This window comes from Falco biarmicus, chromosome 6, assembly GCF_023638135.1.
Source record: "Falco biarmicus isolate bFalBia1 chromosome 6, bFalBia1.pri, whole genome shotgun sequence".
NCBI lineage: Eukaryota > Metazoa > Chordata > Aves > Falconiformes > Falconidae > Falco > Falco biarmicus.
In genome coordinates this window covers 36,910,572-36,931,088 of record NC_079293.1, presented here as the reverse complement: position 1 = coordinate 36,931,088, position 20,517 = coordinate 36,910,572, and the positions used below count along the sequence as shown (strand labels likewise).

The 20,517-nt window shown below is 42.9% G+C and overlaps 1 protein-coding gene and 2 long non-coding RNA genes across 6 annotated transcripts in view; 2 read left to right on the top strand and 1 right to left on the bottom strand.

Annotated features, from left to right (window-relative positions):
* Nucleotides 1-4,877: 4,877 nt before the first annotated feature.
* LOC130151171 (uncharacterized) lies at nucleotides 4,878-7,656 on the bottom strand. Its single transcript, XR_008822525.1, has 2 exons — nucleotides 7,010-7,656; nucleotides 4,878-6,865 (listed from the first exon to the last, which is right to left on the bottom strand). It is a non-coding gene; the product is annotated as an uncharacterized LOC130151171 (long non-coding RNA).
* Nucleotides 7,657-7,832: 176 nt separating this feature from the next.
* The window catches only part of ATAD2B (ATPase family AAA domain containing 2B), a 77,858-nt gene continuing 65,173 nt past the window's right edge, over nucleotides 7,833-20,517 (top strand). For 3 of the 4 annotated variants that reach the window (XM_056343034.1, XM_056343035.1, XM_056343033.1), the window contains exon 1: nucleotides 7,833-8,236. In XM_056343034.1, coding sequence (XP_056199009.1) covers nucleotides 8,081-8,236 — 156 coding nt within the window. In that variant the 5' untranslated portion in view covers nucleotides 7,833-8,080. Of the gene's footprint in view, nucleotides 8,237-19,279; nucleotides 19,349-20,517 lie in introns of those variants that run through there. The other variant, XM_056343036.1, reaches the window with a different exon arrangement.
* Nucleotides 9,284-13,257, top strand: LOC130151172 (uncharacterized). The gene is made up of 2 exons (XR_008822526.1): nucleotides 9,284-10,488; nucleotides 11,124-13,257. It is a non-coding gene; the product is annotated as an uncharacterized LOC130151172 (long non-coding RNA).

Here is a 20,517-nt window from a genome sequence, read left to right as displayed (position 1 = left end):
GCCAAGCCGCCGCGTTTGGCTGCGGAGGCAGATTTCGCCTCCCGACTGAAGAACAAAGCGGCGGTTGGCAGGGCTGTGCGCGCAGCGGACAGGCGGCGGCGGGCCGCGGGCGGCCGCGGTGGCGGAGATCGGGTCCGGTGTGGCGGCCGGGCCGCGGCTGCCCCCGGCTCCTTTGTCTCTCCAGGCCCCCGCGGAGGACAGTAACAGCCACACACTGAACCCTGTGGAGATAAAGAATGCCTCATTACGCTGGAAGGGCCAGTTAAGGGCCAGAGTTGACATTCTCCAAAAGGAGCTCTGCCGAGGCCTCACGCTGCGGACAAAAGAGCGGCGGGGGGGCTGCGAAGCATAGTCCCGGGGGTGCGGCGGGGAGGGGCGGGGGGCGGGACCCTGGGGGCGCGGAGGCGTTAGCGGTGGGCGGCGGGCGGCGGGCCGACCAGGCCCCGGGAGCTCGGACCGCCAACGCCACGGCCCGGCAGCGGCGCCCCCGCCGCAGTTCCCAGCTCCCACCGGCACGCTTCTTCATAAGGGTTCTTCTGTTCAGTGGTTTTATTTTTTTCCCCCAGTAGTTAGCGTTGCACTGTAAAATGTTTAGAATGATCCTAAATCGCACAGCCGCAACGAGCTAATCCCCGTTAATGAATGGGAAATCCACAAGTGCCATCAAAGGTTATTCTAAAAGCCAAGGAGATAAATACTTCATTGAACGTTGTCTTCATGTGGGACCCGTTCCTGCAGTCCCTGAACCATAACAGTTAAAATCACATTCTTCAAAAGCATTGATGCTTAGTCTCAAGAGTTCAGTGAAGGTGAGAAAGGTGAAATCTGACCCTTGGCAGTTACAATTTCTTCCAGACGTACATCACAACGCGCTAGACCTTTTGAAGGCAGTTTGGATTAATCGCTAAGTTTTAACTGGACTAATTACAGCTCCTGCCTATGAATCCTTAGGGAAAACAGTAAAAAGTTTGCCTTTTGTTTTGGTGGAGTCTTACATTTCAAAATACGGATTTCTGAGATTCTATTCTCCCTGGTTTTGATTGATGTTTTAAAAAACTTTGACATTAATTTTTGGATAGAACACACTTGTTTGTTACAAGTATTACTGATGCTATTAAATGAGAACTCAAAACAAGAATATCGTACCACTGTTGAAAAGTTCAAAGAATTTACAAAGCTCTAAGTAAAACTTCAGAAAGTTGTTTTGCAGTGCTGGACTGTTTTATATTTTCTTTCAATATTTTAAGTACATTTTTTCGATTTCATTAAACACAGAAGTTCAGTAATGTGCTTAACCCTTGCTTGGGGGCTCTTTCTGCAAAAATTTTATAGACCCAAAGGTAAGCATGGAAGAAGGCAAGACTGGGCTTACCTGGTGTAATGATGCAGGCTTCCCAACTGCAATCACACATTGATTTAGAAGATTAGGTCTATTAACTGGAAATCAGAGTACACCTGGATACGTGCTGACCTACTACAATAGGAATCGGTGTGCTAGTGAATTTAGTGGTTTCTTAAAAGCTCTTCTAAGTACAGCTCTTCTCCCCCAGGGCTGAAGCCGTTGACAAAGCATAGGAGTCAGAAAAATCTTACAGAAGATACGACTATATCTCCAACTCCAGTATAACATTAAAAAAATCAGGTTTTCTTAAAAGCTGGAAAGTTTCAAGTGAGAGTGTTGTTACAATCAAGACGTCACTAAAATCCTTTTAGACTCTGCGTTTCATACAGCTTATTCTCTGGCAAGAAATAGTACACAAGATGAACAGAAGCAAATGGTCCTTTTCTTACTGTGTGGTGAATAGAAGCAAAGAGCACAGGCTGAGTTCGCTGAAAAAACTCTAACAGGGTATTCATGAGATGAATACAAGCATCTCATGCCCCCTTTGTCAGGAGAGATCAGATGCACTGGTGTGGAAGATCGTAACAACCCCTGAACTTGTTTTATAATGTAGGAGTGAATCTCAGTGTTGACAAAGTAAAGCAGTGTTTTAGCTGTCACCACCCATCCCATCAAGGTCACAGAAGAACCAGTGCATGCAGCATATCTAAAAACAAGCAGAAAATTAATTTTGAAGGGATATTTTTAAACCATATATTTAACAAGGTTAACCTGTGCCAGAGGAAACCATCAGCTACCTATAATTAAACATCAGCACATCAGCTATATTGATTGACCTTAACTTGGGATAGCAGTGGTTGCCTGAAGCCTTTTGTAAGTGTATGCATACAGGGCTGGAACAAAATGGGAGGAAAATGGGCCTGTAAAATAAACAGGAGAACAGAATCTGGTTATTCTGTATCGCGCAATTCCATCGACAAAGATGGCACATTCCTCTGCACGGTGTTCTTTTCCTACATGCTCCTTGCAGGAACGTTAACCCTTGTAGGCTGCCACATAGGAAGAATATAGCTTAAGGAACCGACGTTTCAGGAAAGTTAGCTGTGCAATGGAAAAGTGAGTCATTGTTTCATGGGAGACATTGGGTGCATCAGCATTCATGAAGCGGGTGTTACCCCTATGCAATTAAAGGAGTATCCACACATGCTGCTGGACACTTGGACTCTAAATCCACAAGAAAAGTGAATATAGCTTCAATTTTAGAAGCTGTGTGTAATGCATAAAAACATGAAAAATTCAAGAAAGCCTGAGCAATTGTTTGTACCAGATAACGCACATTTGGAAACAACATATGACATATGAGTTCTCAAAGACTCTTGAGTGAAGTTACAACGATGATATGGTAGTGTAGTTTATGAGATTGCTCTTGGATCTGTAACAAGAAAATGTACTGTAAAGCTAAGATTGTGTGCGAGGACTAGGGAGATTTATGAGCAAATAATGTTTCTGATGGACTTCCCACATGACCTTAATCAAGCCATTCTCCATTCATATGCTTCTAAAGCTTATCTACAAAAGTGTTAATAAATGCCTATTTTTATTGTAAGCATTTTAGGACAGTCTGGTTTTTACTACAGAACTATACATCACCCAGCATAGTAACAGGCTGGTGATACTACTTTCATATGATTAATGATCATAAACACCAAAAGTGAGATGATTTGCCACTTTTGTCCAAGATGGAAGTAATTTACAGCCTGAATGATAGTGAAAAACAGACCCTGCAGATTCCTGGCTTACAATATCATCAGCCTGTGAATTTCACACAGTTATTAGTATTAGAAGAACTATCTACTGCAACCCTAGCTCAACAGGAAAAATGTTATGGAAGCTAATGGCTAGACGAGATGGGAAGATAATTTTGAAATACTAGGAGGTAAGTCTTACCACTCCCATTTAATGTCATCCAAGAAACCTACTCTCTGATAGCGCTTCAGGTTGCACTGATGTTATCTATTGTAGTGTGGAAAACAATCTTCAGATAGCTGTGCTGGTAACAGGGCTGAACATTAACTATTTAATTCTAAAACATAATTTATGTAAATTTTAAAAATATAATGTGATCTTCAGATAATAAGCCATCTTCAATAGCCTTGCAAAATGCTTGCAAATGTGGGCTGGTTGTATCACCTCATGTGTTCAAGTTCAAGGCAGTACCAATCCTGACTACCACACACTGCTTGTTTGAAGTTTTCAAACTGGTATCCCATGGGCATATCCTCATAATGGACAATTCTCAAAGCAGAAACTACCCAATCTTAATTTCCTAACATCCTTTCAAGGCAGGATTTAGGGCAGGTTTACAAAAGCAAGATCTCTTGTGAATCTTTTTTTATTTTGAGATTCAGCTGAAACCAGGATAAGTTGGCAGCATGACAGAAAGGAGCACACAAGAGCTTATAAAAAGAGTCCTGAAAAAGATTATTTGATTTCCATTCTTTGGAATGTTACAGCTATTCAGAGATATTGCAAGGTAATCTCTGGCAAATTGCCCATGATTGAAGCAAATGGTAACTCACTGAACAGAGAGAGGCTCTGGCCCTTACTAGGCTGAAACTATCTGCACAAGTTCTGAATAAGGCATGAGGGACTTTTTCTTTTGTTGTAATGTGTTCCTGATTTTCGTTGTAAAATAGGGACAGGTGACAACAAAATCTTCCATCTCCAAATATTTCTTGTGCCATTAAATATGACTCTTGGAGCAAATAAGGGTTTCCATCCTGGGTAATTTTTTAATGTCTTCTTACACCACTAAGTCCCTGTAAGATTTAATTCCCCAAGCCTAGTTTAATGGAAAGGGATTCCGTGCACAAGTACATTTTCATAGTTTTCCAAATTCCCAGTGGTGTACCTGCCATGTTGTGGCAGCTTCTTAATATACGTTTCAGGTATCTTAATCTCTTTCTAACAACAGGAGATAAAAGGGTGTCAAACACTGCTGTAAGCTTCAGCATTTGTTATAAATTGGTTCCATTTGAAACATAGTCCTTCCCAACGGCATTTATTTTCAGAAGTATTTAGACATCTGTCTGTAAGACCAGACTACAAATCTTAAAATTGAATCTTACTGGGAATGACCTCTACAAAATGTTTATGTAATACTTAGCGAAGTGTGGCTCCAGTCCTTCTCCCCTTCCATTCATCATTGTCTTTTGTGTTTTCACTGCTGAGAGTTTTTGTGTGGTTTTTTTTTTCCTCACAAAGCTCTCCCTGCACATAGAGTGCTGAAGAGAGTCTAAATAGTTTTTTAAAATTCTGTTCTGTCTTCATACGACACTTGAAACAGCAGACACAAAAAAAGGGAACAAGTAAATTCTTGGATTAGTGAAATTAGTCCAAATCCATTTCTACAGTAATTCATCTGTCATTGTTAAACCACATTTGAATCTCTGAGTATGTGTGATATAGAATATTAATCCTATGTTAACATGTTCTCTATATTACAAAAATTCCGAACAAGTGTGACAAGCAAACCTTGTAATTTATGATTTATTTATTTATATTGCCAGTACTACAAATGGCGATGTAGCTTACATAGAAGCTACAAAGCTGTAAGCTGTTTCAGCGAAAATAACTAGCCACACCTTGTGACAGGAAGAAGACAACTAAGAAACCTGAAAATAAAACCATCTGTGAAAAACAGTCTAGGGAGTAAACATCCAAAATGAAGCATGTCTTTACATGCTCCCTACTATGCTAACATAATGAGAATGAAGCACTAAAAATGTTCAAAGCAGTGAGCAGGGAGTTTTAACTACATCAATCCCTCTACAAGAGTAGTCCCTCTGGCATCATAAAGAGTACTCACTGGAGTATGGCTCACAGAAATGAGAACAGAACACTAAAAAAAAAAACCACCAAAAAACACAAAAGGACACAACTATGGTAAAAATATTTAGCAAAAATGAAATAAATAGCTTTTAAGTTGTGGGTTTTCTATTGCTTCAAGCAGATCTGGATAGGCACCCAGGAAAATCAATCTGCTTGTGTAATGACCAAGTTTATTTTACTTTTTAAAAGTCATCAGCGTTCATGAGAGGAGGAGTGCTGGTTTGAATCAGGCATGTTGCAAACAGATGTTATGCAAGCTTCCCTAGACAGTCCTGCCAATGCATTGCAATCCTGAGTTATGACATTCACTGTAACGGCTGCAGTCTGGGCCCTTTTTTGGGCCACAGATTGTTCTGTTGGTTTTCCCCAAATGGGGATGATATTTTTGCAATGTGTACAAAAATTTGAAGAAGATCAATATATTATTTTTTATTTTCAGACCACGGAATTTGGACACCATCTCCTAGTTACACGGCCTACCAGTAGTATGGGACAGGAATGGAAGTACGTTATTTGCCGTCATATATATGATTGTGTTACTGACTCTTAGCAAGCCTATCTCCTGGTTCATTCCCGCAATGTGTTTGGTAAGGGACAGTCCCCTGCAGTTCCCTTCTATTCCTACTTTTGAAGGATGAAAGGAAATGATTTCCAAATACTATTTTAAAAAACTTTGTAGGTTTTTAATTAAAATACACCTTTAGCCTACAAGGGTATGAAATGGCTACATTGCTTCATAACCTTTGAACAGATAAATGAAGAAACAAAAGATATGAAACGTAAGAAAACATAACAAAACTAAACTCATGGAGCAGAAGAACTATACTTTTGAAAGACCCTGCAGATTCTTGAACAAGATATGATATATGGTTGCTAATACAGATTAAAACCTCTAGACAGAGAATGACTGATAAGAAAAAGACCATAGTTCCTACTCCAAAACACACTTCATTTGCAGTACCTCATTAAAATGAAAATATGTCACTGTTCACAGGAAGAAAATTTTTGCTCTGAGATCTGAACAGCCCATTTTCTTATTATATAGCCTAATGCCATTGTTGCCTATTTTTTAAGTACATGCTCTACCATACTTTTTCAGACTTTGATCTTGAAAAGAAGGATGTAGGAGTATGCAGGTAAAGCAGAATAACAGTTTTAACATTTATTTTTCTGTACTAAAAGATTATTGTGCTTTCCATCTTTAAACTATAAAAATACTTTGATAAAGCTTGCTTGAGCCTAACAGCCTGAGCCATGTGATCAGTAATTTTATTTTACTATTCTTTTTTTTGTTGTTAAAGAAGCAGAAAGCACTGCAGCAAGTTGCTGAGCGGTGCCAAAGAAGTCAGTGTGAAAATTGAAAGGTTGAGACTTTGTCACCTACAGCTAGCTCGATGCTCGTATTACTTGGCTGCATTTCTTTTATAAAGCTTTTGGTTTCAGGGCTTGTGTGCAGGCACTGTGGTAAGTTCAATAAAGGGCAACAAGTTGTGGTGAAAGGGGAGCGATTCTTACCGCACATCAGGGGGAAGGGGTTGGATTATAGTTCGTGACTATTCTGAAAAGTGGTTAGGAATCTGATGTACTGCAACACATACTGTTCTTCTCCCCTCTAAAAGGTGGTTATTGGATCTGTGATAGAAAAATCATCTTACCAACGGCTGAGCCATGAACACCAAACACAAGTTGAGGCTACACAGGAGACGCTATCGGGGGCTTGTGCGGCAGGCGAAGCAAGAGCGCACTGGATGTCAAGAGGATTTAAGTGAGACTCACCAGGCTGTGAAATAAGTTTTCCACGGAAAATGGTGGCGATCCTATCCTTGGAGGCTCCGTTCGCCTAAGCTGTCGTGTTGGTGGTGGGAACGAGCCTACCTGTGCGAGCAGAGCCTGCCGGCTCAGTGCCCCAGGCCTGGGGGCAGGGCACCCTGGCGGCTCTAACCGCGGCCGTCCCTCACCCCCCGCGCCCCCGGGCAGCCGCCTGTCCTCTGCCCTTGAACTCCTCACCTCAGTGCACCCCCAGCCGCCGGCTCAAGCCTTCAGGAGGCGGCGGCGGCGGCGGCTCCACCGCCACGGCGGGTGACGGCGGCAGCGCCGGGCCAGGCCCGTCCAGCCACCCGCCGGCTCCTGCCAGACTCCGGGCGGATCACGGCCCGGGCCCTGGGCCTCAGCGGCCGCCCGGGCCCCGCCGCGGGGCCGGTGCCACCGCCGCTCCCCTCAGCCTGACAGAACAGCGCTCCCCCCGCCCCCGGCGCCCCTGGAAGCCGCCCCGCCTGCTGTGAAGCCGGCAAGTCGCCGCTCCCTCCGGCCGCAGCGGATCGCCGCCGGCCGCCCTCTGCTCCGGGCACGGCGGGGAAGCACAGCCAGGCGCCCCGCCGCCGCCCCGCTCCCCGGGGACCCAGCCGGGGGCCGCCGGCCGCCACCTCCCCCCTGGCGTCCAGGCCCATAGAGCGCGCCGGCGCCGTGCTAGAACGTACGCAGCGGGGGCCGCCTCGGCCTGCGCGCGGCGGCGGCGGCGGCGCGGCGCCCCCTAGCGGCAGCCGACGGGTTTCGCGGCGGACCGAGGAGAGAAAGGGAGAAGGGGCAGTAATGGCGGCCAGTTAGTGCGAGACTGAGCCGAGGAGGCGGCAGCAGCGACTGGAGAAGCCGGCGCGGCTCCGTCTGTGGCTCTGCCCGGCGGACCGGCTTCCCCAGAGGACTTGTCTTCCTTCCTCCCCCTCCCCCCTTCCCCCTCTCCCTCCCCTTCCCCTCCCTACCCGAGCCCCCGCCTGTCCGCCCTCCCTCCTCCCTCCGCGCCGGCGGCGGCAGCGGCGGCGGCGGCCCCCCGTGTCCCCCCTCCCCGGGGCCATGGTGAACACCAGGAAGAGCTCTTTGCGCCCCCTGGGCAAAGCGGCGGCCGCTGCGGCCGGAGCCGGCAGCCATTTCATCTCGTCCCGGACCCGCTCTTCCAAAAGGGGCACCAAGGCAGATGCGGCCGGGCTGGAAGAGACGGCGGCAGCGCGGGTAAGGACCGGAGGGGTTCACGGGGGACGGGGAGGGAGAGCGGCGGGGGACGGGGGGGGGCAGCGGCGAGGGCCTTGGCTGGGGAGTCGCTAGGGACAGAGCCGCTGCTGCCGGGGGGGCCGCGGGTACGGGAGCTGCGGGGCGGGGGGGGTTGGGGGGGGTAGTGCCGAGACGGCTGTCGGCTTGAGGGGAGGAGGAGGAGGAGGGCTGGCGGCCCGCCCGAGGTGCGGAGGGACCGCGGGGCCGGCGGGGCGCCCGGGGACGCGGGGGGGGGGTGGGGGGCGCGGGCTGCGGAGAGCCGCCCGCCGCGTCCCAACTGGGCTCGCCGCTCGGCGGGGAGAGGGGCGGTCTCCGCCGGGGCGGCGGGGGGCGCAGGCCGCTGACAGCGGCTGGGGGCGGCGGCGGGGACGCCTGAGGGCCGGCCGGGGCCGCGGGGGGCGAAGTTGCTGCCGCGCCGGTGGCGGTGGCGGCGGCGGCGGCGGGCCGGGGCAGGCAGGGCCGGCGCGGCGGTGGCGGGCGGGGGTCCGGCGGTGCGGGGCTCCCCCTGCGGCCGCGCCCGGCGCTGCGCCGGCTGCCAGACAAAAGTTGGGAGCTGCGCCTGCAGCAACTTCGCAGTACTCCTTCCCCGTTTTTTTTTTTTTTTTTTTTTTTTTTTCTGTGTCCCCCGCCGCCCCTTTCCCTGAACGCCCTCCGTTCGGCCCGCGCGGGTGTTGGCGGCCGCCCCAGCGGGAGGAGGCTGGTGCCTGATGCTCTCCCCGCGACGCCCCCGCCGGCGGGCAGGGTGGGACTTGGGCCGTCAGGTTGCGGTGGAGCCTTTTCCCAGCGCCGCTCAGAATCGCCTGGGTTAAGCGGGGTAAGGGCGAGTGAATTCCGCAGCCTCGTCTGGAAAACCAACGTTTGGTGAATTCTAATTGCAAGAAGGAATTTGGGAGCCTGTGTTCTTCCTTGTTTTCTCTAAACAGATTGTTGACAACTGCCTTTTTTTTTTAATCTAATTACAGACAGGGCTTCCTCCGCCCCCCCCCCCCCCCCCCCCCCGGAGAAAACTTCAGCTATTGCTTTGAGCGTTTAAACGAGTGGTTATAGTTGCCTGACCTGCATACATATTTTAAAAGCGGTGTAAATAAGGAAGTGAAAAATTGAGGGTCAAAACGTTTTGACAGTCACACAGTGACTGACCGTGTCCCAGCCTCTGCTAAGAAGGAAGTTAATCAGACAAGTAGAAAAACAGCGATAGCAGCCAGAGGCAGATCAGAGGGATGAAACCTGGAATTGTCACGGAACCTTTTGCCCTTATCCTTTTAGTTTTAAAATAATAAACACCCCCCACCTCCCCTGCCCCAAATCACCAACTAGATATTCTATACCTTCTGTGCTTCTCTCGCAATTTTTTCATGCTTCATAGTTCTCCCCTTCCCCCAGCTTACTTTTCCTCGTTGTCCCCTATTTCTTCCTTGTTTAATTTCATTAGGCTCCTGGGGATGCAGCACCATGGCTTTAAAAAGCTGTTCTGCTTGTTCTAGTGGCAGTTTCTGTTTATTCATATCGTGGGTCTTGTGGTTTGTGAGCCAAAGTTTGGTGTAACCCTTACTGGCTTATTTGCAGAGAGTTTACTGCTGCTAAAAAAAATAGGTTGGGCTTCTTTCCAAATATTTTTCATCTATGAATAGTATTTCTATATTAAAAATCATTAAAATGTTTAAATCGTGTTATTATTGTGCTGTAAGGAAAGGAGGTTGTGCAAAATAGTATCATAAAATCTGTAAATACATCCCAGGATATTGCCCACACTTCTTAAAAAGCATTTCTTTAAAAGTTAAGTATATATTTTGGTGTGTGGGAATGGACTTGTTTCACTTCACGACAGATCTCAGGCGTTTGAGGTAGATTATTTTCTTTTAAAGATGTAATTGCCAAAGATGAGCAGAAGGTACCCAAGGCGCCCGCACCCCACCCCCTCGGAATTCTGTAAAATATAAAAATATATATACATCCCACTGTATTTTAAACTTGTCTTTGTACAACTGTTTTTATTCTTCAGATGTAAGTATTTGTCAGTGATACAGCAGCGTCTTTCTGAGCTTCTGAATCTTCTTGAAGTAGTGCCAGAGGAGGATTTCAGTGATTAGAACATGAATAAGTATAGCACTAGGAAGACAAAGCCTTTGCTTTTGGAAGCGACTGTTGGGAGACAACAGATAGCGAGGCTGTGTTTTGTGCAGAAAGCGTCCTAGGATCCTTTTCATGCAGTGGTATGTATTTTTTCCCCAAAGTTGACTGGAGCAGTGTGTCCTTTTGAAGTCTTTCGGGTGTCACGTCAGGAAACCAGCCTCACTACCAGCAGTTAATCAGGTTAATGGGCAGCTAGACTTTGGAGCTCTGGCAGAGACGGTACGCTGCTTATTTGTGCTATGTGACTGAATTTTCTTCCACGGAGGTTCTGACTTGGACTCCTGGAGAAGAGCTCTTCAGTGGCAATGCGTGTAATTACCTTTCAGAATGTATTTAAAAGGATCATCTATTTGTTCCTTACTGGCAACAAAAAGTGAGTTAGCAATCTTAACGGCATCCTGTAAGATGCTGATTAGACCAGATGAGGGGTTAGGAGTTGCCTTCCAGCTCTTTTGTATCTATTTCCTTTTTTCCTCTTGGCTTTTTCTGGTATACATAGGGGAGGAGTTGCATACATTTACAAGGATAGGCTTGAATCCCTCCTCTCCCAAGAACTCGAGTTAAGTTTCTAGTCTTCCATTTCAGTATTATGTTGAGTTACATATTAATAGTGTCCATTTTTGTTTGATCTGAATCTGGAAGCAACACACGTTCTGTGCAAATGGGCTATAATTGTCCAAATACCTTTATCGTATTTTCTGTATTCCCTCTATAGTACTTGCTCATCTTAGAGAAAGCAATGACATCAGTCTTTGAAAAGTAAACTGTTTTGAATTATTGACTGGCGACCATGCATTCAGTGACTGAGATGAATACGTGTGTGTCCACTGACCAGAAGCCGGATTAAAATGAACAAAATCCCTCACTAAATGGATCAAGAAGACAAGAAGTTTATTCTCTGAAATGATGTCATAGCAGAGTGCATAGAAAGGGTACAGAGAGGAAAAAATGGGTTTTTTTCTTCCTGTTTCCAGGATTGATTTGCACACTATTTAAAAGAAATTGAAGCTCTCCTTACGTAAATTTGTGTCCTATCTTTATACAAATCAGATGTATTTTTTTATTTCTGGCGTACAGACTTGGAAAGTATTGTGGCTCTGTATTAAAGAATTCTGACAAGAAAAGTGCATCACAGTCTTCCAGAGTTTTCAGAAACATACAGTTGTAACACAAGACTTATCATCCAGTGGACTTTTCATGCTATGAAAGAATTGAGTATACTGTGACCATAAATGGTTAAATTTGTGCTCTAGATTTACTAACATTTGATGTTTTCAGATACTGAGTGGTGATTGTGGGTAACACTTACCTGGCAATTGAAATGATTTTTCTCAGTCATCTCAAAACATAAATCAGAAATGTTGATCCAGAAAACTAATGAATTTATTGTGAAATAAACACTCTTAAATCATGTCAGCGTATTAGTTAGACATTTTACAAATGTATACAAGATTAGCTTAATTTAATTAGCCAAGAAAGCATTAGTAGTGCCTTAAGAGCTACTTGAAGGCACTGTGATAATTGTAACACGCGATCCTAGCTGAAAGTAGTACTGCCAACATCGTTCAACGTACTCGTTGGCAACCTAGAGCTCTCCATTGTACTTAATTGCCAATAGGAGCAAACACGGGCTTGAGGATTGACATCGAGTGCTGTAGTGTGGGAAGGTATAAAGCTAAGCGGCATTTTTGTGCTCTGTAATAACAATATATTTCAGTGTCTCTTACTGTAATTTCTCAGTCTGTAACAAAAATATTTTTTTCTGATTTCTGAGTGATAATGCAGCCTTTGTAGCATAAGCTTATTGCTACGTTCTACTCCTTAAAAAGTCTTTAATGGACAGCTATTGAAAACATAGAAAATTAACTTTAAAAAATTTACTATTACTTCTCTTGAAATACTAGCTTTAAACATAGCCCTTAGAGTTTTCTAAAATTTAATTTTTCCTTTATGAAAGAGCCTGATTCAGGTGAGCAGATTTTCTTCGTTGTGTTTGCAATGTATCTTACACTGTCCTGGATGTTCTGTGGTTTAGGATAAAGCTATAGGAAAAGTTCGAGTTTCCTTCTTAAGCTGGAGAAATTACACTAGCTGGCTACCTGCGTGTAAAGCTCTTAAGGGAACAAAAGCTCCTCTCAGGTATCTATGCATTGTCTTACTGTTTGAGTTTACAGTAACATCAGTAAAGTGCTGAGGCTAACATTTTCACAGGTCTTTGAAATATGTCCTGAAGAATAGAGCCTTGCTAAGTTACTCCAAACAACTTCATTTAAAGGTAGATTCCCAAGAAAGCTTGTCTTTTCAGCGTGTAATAAAATGTTGGGTTCTTTCTGGTTTAGTGGTCCGCTGCTCTTTTGGGACTTGGCAGGAGAAAATCAGTGATCTAAAATGAATCGTGCCGTCTGTTCCTTGGTAGCGTGGTACTAATACACCTGTGAACAGTGGGAAATTGAGCAATTGTTGGAAGCAATCTATGTCCAAGATTCTGTCAAAATACCCTCCAGTCAGCATTTGTAATCCTTCCATTGTTCCAGAGGGGTGTCCTGAGTTTGATTTCTTCCCGTGTACCTTTTGCCAGTCAAGTCTGGGCTGCTGTCAGAAGTCGGGACACCTCTGAAGCACACGCGGTTTGTTTTGGGAGGCAGTCGCCCATCCTGTTGGAAGCTGGCTATCTTTGTTGTCACGCTGCTACAGGGCCTTAAAAGGAAGCAATCTAAGGACTAATCCAGGGAGTGAATAAGACCTCCAAAGAATACTCAGGAAATGGTGTTGATGTTTGGTGTACTGCATTGCTTCCTCTGAAAATTGGGTTTGTCCCAAAGTAATATTAATAAAAGCTGCTTCTCCAACTACTGTCTCTTGGTTTAAACTTAAAGCAGAAGGCTTAACCCATTGCCGTGAGAAATCCCATGACAATTTTGCAAGTGTGGCATACAGCTTGGGGTTATGCAAGATAATTAACTCAGGTAATTACATTCTGATCACCTCCATCCCCCTGCAGTTTCAGTTGGATGTGGTATAGTTTTGCACAGCCTGCCCTAAATTGTCAAGTGTTTGCTATGCTGTGGAAAAGTTTTCATTCCAGTCTAATGATGCTTTAAACAATTTCTGTGTAAAACTTTATAAAAGCCCTTCTCAAACCAAAGCATCAAGCAAGTAGGAATCAGTGAGCTGAAGCTTTCATTGCTCTTATTTTGTGGCTGTGACTGTTTTGAAGGTTGCTGATCATTTATTAGACTTTTTAGCTTGAATGTTTTACTTTGTGTGCGGGTAATATCAGTGATGAACCCATTTATTGCGAAGGGAGTTGGAAATATTTTTTCAGCCTTTTTCATCCTATTGTGTATTTTTTGTTTTTGGGCTCTTCATGTTTTGCTGCTTTTTCTAAATAATTTTTCCATCTCTTGAGTTTACCCTTTGAAGTGTTGTCTTTATTACCTTTGATAGGATTTTCATGGTTTATTTTAACTATTAATTTTGCTTTAAATTGTTCAAGTGTTGTTTTGCATTTATACTTGCTTGGACTCTTTTCCTGAATAAATTTAACTTCTTACTTGGTAGCTGTTAAAACAGGTCACTTTTCAACCAGTTGTAAGAGGAATATGTTATCTTCTGTAAGCTTTTTCATTTTGCACTGTTGAGTATGGGTATGCTATAGCAACTTCAACTCCAGTTGAACTAGGTACAAAGGAGGTGGCTTTAGTACGCCTATCAGAAAGATAGAACTTACGAGCTTGTCTAAGTTTTGTAGTTTTTGTAGCCTGTTCTGAATTTTCTTCTAGTAGTGTATGCTAATGACCTAATGCCCACCTTTGGTGGAAAGTTTGTGTCCAGTTGCACTCAGAGCAGATGCTTTCAGTTTGGGTGTTTTTGTGATTTGGGAAATGGGCTTTTTGCTTTTCTCCAACCTCCAGTCATTTGCTACGTTTTAAATGGATAAGTAGGTGAACTGAGCTGTTTGAATAACCTGAAATGAAGAAGCTGTTCTTTCTACGCCCGTGGAAGAAATTACTTACATTGAAATTTGTTGCCATGCTTCAGCAATTCATCATTCCAAATACCTAAGAACTACCTTCTATTATTTCTCTGATTTATCTTTCAGACCTTGATTGTTGTTTTTATTATGATTTAAATGTCGATACATTAATTTTAAGATTTTGTATTACCATTTTACACAATTTTAATTTGCTTTTTCTTTTTAAGTACTGTCTTCAAGTGTGCTGTAGCTAGAGATACAGAAGTGTTTTTAATCCCACATTTTTTTCCCCATAGAAGGCCACCTTCTTGTAGCTTCACTTGCTACAGACACTTCCTTGCTTAGTTTACTGAGTCAAGTACCTGGTTGCGTCCAAACCTTGAGAAACCCTCTGGTCCAAGGGTTCTCTGTTCTCCTGGTTGCTATCCTCATTTGGATCATTCTGCCGATTTCTTTAGGTTTATAGCAGTACTAAAAGGAGGCCATGTGCTCCATACTTTCTTTGGGGTGGGGTTGTTGAGCAGAAACAAGATAGGGTTTTGAGAGCTAAGGGTAGCAAAAAAAAAGGTGTTTGAATGTTTTTATTTTTTTCCACTTCTGAATTGTGATAATTCTTGAATGTTTACATAAAAATAATTTTTGCTTTCAAAGTCTTTGTTAACAGAATCTAGAAAGTCATGGAAATGGTTAATATGGTTCTGACTGAAAATGTCTTGCTTTTAGTATTCCTTCAGTGTTAAATTAGGAAGATCGATGGTTTTAAAACCTTTCAATATGTGGATTTTCTGGAAAAACTTCCAAGTGAGGTGTGGACCTCCATACAGCAAATAGAGACCCCTTCGCAGTAGACTTGCTCTTCTGAAGGGATCTCACACGCTGCAAGCTGTTAACTCAGCAGTTGTGGAAGCAAATAGGCTCGCCAGTATTAATGCTTGCCTGGCCGTTTGATCAGCTGACTCAGGATCAGGTTGCTGGTCCTGCTGAAACTAACCCTCTTCCCCACATCATCCTGCTCCCCCTTGCGCCTCCTCCATCCCTCTGTTTTAATTACCAGCTAAAAATTTGCGGTGTCACCCTAGTATCAGTGAAGGTGTGAAGGAGAGGAGTGCAGCACTCATGGTGGAAATGCTTGGAGCAGGGAAGTGATGATGGGTAGAGGACAAACCTCAGCTCGCTAATTATGGCCTCTGCCATCGTTTGGCAAAGGCTCCTCTGTAGCTCCCGCTCCCTTTCTTCTGTGAACCTAGAAGCAGCTTGTCGATGGCAAGAGTTTTTTGGATGTCGGATGAAAAGCCATTGGAAGGCACTTAGCCTGGATATGCACAGGTGTCTTTTTCTGTTGTAGGCAGGAGGAGTGGTTGCAAGCATGAAAATAAGCAATGAACAATGTTGTAGGTAGCGGTTTTTATTTTTAACTTGTAAACTTTGAAGTTTTCTCAAGAGCTTTCACATTTATTAAATAACCTGAATTCTAGAGTTGAAGAGTTCCAGGAAATAAAAGTGGAAATCTATTGAAAAAATGAAGCAGATCTTCTCATGCAAATAATAATGTTTTTTTTACCTGAAGGAGTTGGGAAGAATTTATTCTTCTGAAAAAGTCTATATGGTGGTGTTCTTTATATTCTGAATGGCTATTATTGACGTAAGCATTGTTTACTGAAAAAAAAATATACAGAAGCTGAATGTTAAAAGAATTTAGACCATCCTTCAATTGAGGCATTCTTACTATCGTTATCGCCAATGAGATGCAGCATTAATAGCTGTTTATTCCAAGATCTTCAAGCACTTAAGCATGAATGTTGCTATTTTTCCTTAACACCTGTGGAGAGCCAGTGCCTGATAAATGACTGTGTGCAACTGAGTGGAAATTAGAGAACTGCAGCCAGAAGATGGGTTCTTTTAAGCCAACTTTGTCTCTTTTTCAAGGTATCAGTGAGGTTAAACACATGAGGTCCTTGATGAAACTTGAAGTTAGTTGTAAGGTAGTTAATGTGCTTTAATCCAAATAAATTCCACACACCCCCCCCCGCCAGCTTCTTGTCGTTTGACAGCACAAGCAGCGTACACACTGAATTTTTAGGACACAAAGGTAGATGATTAGGGTGCAGCAGTACGTAGTGTCAGACATGAGTACAGCCTGCTGTGACCTCAGGTTGAGTCATGGTTACCTTCTTTCCCCAGACAAGTGCATCAGGTCTTGCCTTTTCCCCCCGAGCAGGTTGTCAGTCCTGCCATAGAAGAGGGGTTGTGGGCATTTGCCAGGAAAATGTGGGTCGGAGTGGGGAGGGGAGAGGAGCTTGTGAGGATGTGTTGGTGCTGGAGAGAGTGGGTAGTGCAGTGTGTCATCCTGAAATTAGGAAACGGTGCAGATGTGTAAGGCAAGGTGTGGTCCCCAGTTTGAGCACACGGATGACAGTGTTTTAGCTACTGAAAATTTGTGCTGAGCATAAGGACAGTTTTAGTCCTTTTTGTTGGTGAAGATGCTATAAAGCGAAGTGGCAAACTTGAAAAAAATAAATTGAAACAGGATTTGAAGGGATTTACTAGATTCTGGTCAGATGACATCAGTCATGGTAGAAAATTTGTTTCATCTAGTTACTAGAACTTTGAATGAAATAAGAGGAAAACTAAAAATATCTTAAAGAGATTGCGAAGCCTTTTGATTTTTTTTATGCCTAGCCCAAAAATGCATTAGGAAGGATACCTAGCTCTTACCTAACTTACATCAGTAGATTTTACAGTAGACATTTAATGAGATACATTTGTAGAAATTAAATGTTTTAATCCATGTTTTTTACTTTAGCAGAAACTGATACACAAGCGAGCAAGTGGCTTATCCAGAATCACTGGACAAACAGTGATTTTGGTGTATTTTGTTGATATGTTTGAAATGACGTTTTTGATTAAACACAGTAGCAGCAAGTTAGTTGTTAACTGAGTAGTTATCTGAGGGCAAAGATGAGTGATCAGCTTAACCAACTGGTACACTGGGGACACAATCACACTTTGTTCATGAATACAAGTTTTATTTGGAAAGTCAACTTTTATACCATTAGGATAAAAATGTTTATTAAATGCATTAAATATCCCCAAGTATGCATTTTATTTCTTTTAATGGATAGCCCATTTCCACAAGAACTTGGCATGAACTGATAGGGGAAAAAGTAGATCTGATTTTTTTCATGCATACTTTTGAAATATGAATCCAGGTTATTAATATTCTGGAACATCTGAGAAGATGTGTTGTTGTTCACAAGATAGATTTTAAATTATGTTAGAAATAACTAGAGAACCTGGATTCAGTTTTTCTGAAGTTAGTAAGACTGAGAGATGTCTGCAGTCACTGTTTTCTTTTCAGAGAGTCAAGCAGAGATGAAAAAGTTAGGAAAAAAGAGGAAAATATCAGAAGATAAAAATTAACTATAGTTAAAGTAGAGGTTTTTGAAAGCCTGTAGCTGAAACAGATTTCTTGAAAATGTTTATATTGTTATTGTTAAGACAAAAGTAAATTTCAGGGTGTCTTGTGCTTGTTCAATGGGGCAAAAAGAAAATCTAAAATAATTTGTGCTTTCAACAAAATGCGGAGGAATAGTATTGATCATTTGAAGATTGAATGTCATTGTGTCTAACTTTGTGTCTTAGATGTTGGAAGAGGTCATATAAAAGAGAAAAACATAGATGCTGAAAGGTTTAAAACATTAGGTTGTAAAGTTTCATGTCTGTGTTGTGAAGTTGTATGAGCAATCATGATAACTTTCAGGGAGTGGCAGTTACTCAGAAGAAGGGTGTGACCCACAAAATGTGTGGCAAGGAGAGCAAGTTTGACCATGGTGGAAAACTTAAAATACTAATGTCTGCATACCTGTGTTTTAATACAGCTGAACCTATGGCAAACCAGGTGGAGTCTTCTTCACAAACTGCAGGATCTGGTTGTGGTTTGAATGTCATTGTCATCCCTTACTCAAAAACTCGATGAACTTTGCATTGACGTACTTGGAGATGACAGGGGTGTAGAGATGGTTCATACTCATCCTGTATTACCAGACTGCTGGATTATGGTTATTTTGAGATGTTCAGACCAGCAGTGCAGCAAGGAGTTCTTTGGATATTCTCTTGGCCAGGAGATTCAACTTAAAAAGCAGAAGAAACACTCCCACCCCCCCACTCCCCATCTTTCAATATGCTAGATGTAGTCTTTGTATTTTGACTTGAAAATTAATCAGTTATTGTGCTTTAGCTAGCTGGTCTCTGTGAAGGCAAACCCTTGTCGATGAGGTCTCCCTTGGTATGTGTGTCCTTCAGTTATGCTGAAAGACTTTATCTGTGTAGTCCCTTTTTTCCTAAGAGGATAGATTGAGAACGAAGAAGTCAGTTTTATTCACTGATTTCTAATTTGCGTTCTTTCAGAACATAAGGACTTGTCTCTAAATACGTAAAGCTGTGTTCCTATCAAACTATTTTTTTGAAATTTAGGGATGGATAGGGAAGAGACTACAGATGATATTGTGTATCATTGTTTTTGTGGCTTGTTCGTGAATGAGCGTTTTATAATAAACATTTTTTCCATCTTTCTCCTTTTCATGCAAAGTAGAGAAAACAGATAAGTATCCAGCTGTATTTATTTTATTGCTTTATTTACTTACTCGTTGTAGATATGTTTCTAGATTTATTGCTACTGTCATTCAACTGCCTTCGGTGAAGGTGTGTTACCAGAGTTTGCCCCACTACCTCTGCAAGACTCTGGCTGTTGAGTCTAAGCTCAACAGCTAATTGGCAGTGTGCATGCAGCTGTCACATGCCATTTTACTCTGGAATCCAAAGATAATGAAGACTATGTTTTGCCAGTCTGGACCACGGATGGTATCTTGTTAACTCCAGTTATTCCCTTACACATTATTAGTGCGAGCGTTTTCCGTAAGCAGCTGTGCTGGGTTCTGGCTGTTCTGCATCACAGCTGGAGTTCGGTGGGTCTCTCATTTCTGTTAGATCAATACAGTTGTGTTAAATTTTGTTTACCTCTTTTGTACTTCCTGACGCTGTGTAAACTTGATTTTTTTATTCTTCTATGCTTGCTTTTTCTTTGTGGCTTTGGTATGCTTTCAGGCTATTTCTGACATGGTTAAGATTTTATTAATTTGTATTCTCTGCATTCTCTCAGCATGTGAGTGTGTTTGCTCCAGTGCCCATGTTTCATTAGAAGCTTTTGAGTTCAGCACGTTGGTTCCTGCTTCTGCAATTGCATTATTAATTTCTTAATTTTAAAGTTTGATTCTTGTATTGTACATTTCTCTTTCTAGTCCCAGAACATTTTCTTGATGCATACTGTTAAGTAATAAGTTTCTGGCCTGAAGCTGAAGTACTGTTTTTAATCATTTAAAGGTATAAATGGTTTGAGACCCAGTTACTTGAGGGAGCAAGTTGGGTGCAGTGGAATTGTTAGACCTCTTTTGCTATAAATGGGAGGAAGTGGTGGATAGACTGCTCTCTGTAAAGGCTTCTCAAATTGGAATTAATTTCTTTCCTTGTTCTAGCATATCCCAATTTGACTAATCTGTTGAGTGTAATGAAAGCTCCATCTCCTTATTTTACTATAGATAGGTGAAAGTTCTGGATGGCAGTCTAGGTGTGATTTGATTCCCTAGAGCTTGAATTTTTAAGGTGGTAAACTGGAAAATGGAGCATGGATTCTTATTAATATATTTAAAATGTCAGTGATTTCTCATTGTAGTAGTTTTGTCACTACTTCATGGTAAAACATTTTGTATGTTAGTGCATCTTCTACAGCAGGTGTCCTAACAAGTTAGTATTTGGGCTTAACTATCTTAAAATTTAGACTTGCTTTGTACTTGCTAAGTTACTGTGTAGCGTTAATATGCAGATAAATGAGGCTTAGCTGAAAATACTATCCTAAACAAAGAACAACCAGAAATCATTGCCTCGTTAAGTAAACCCCTTCATTGCTAGTCTAGTTCCTTAGGCAACTGCACTGATGTGGTCACATTGACGGTTAGCCTGCTCTTCCAGTTTTTTGAAGCTGTTGGCTGGTATCTGTTCATTTGATAGTATTAGAGATCTCAAAGATACTCAGCTTTTATGAATTTTGTGAATATTGGTAACTCAGTGGCACAGGGAG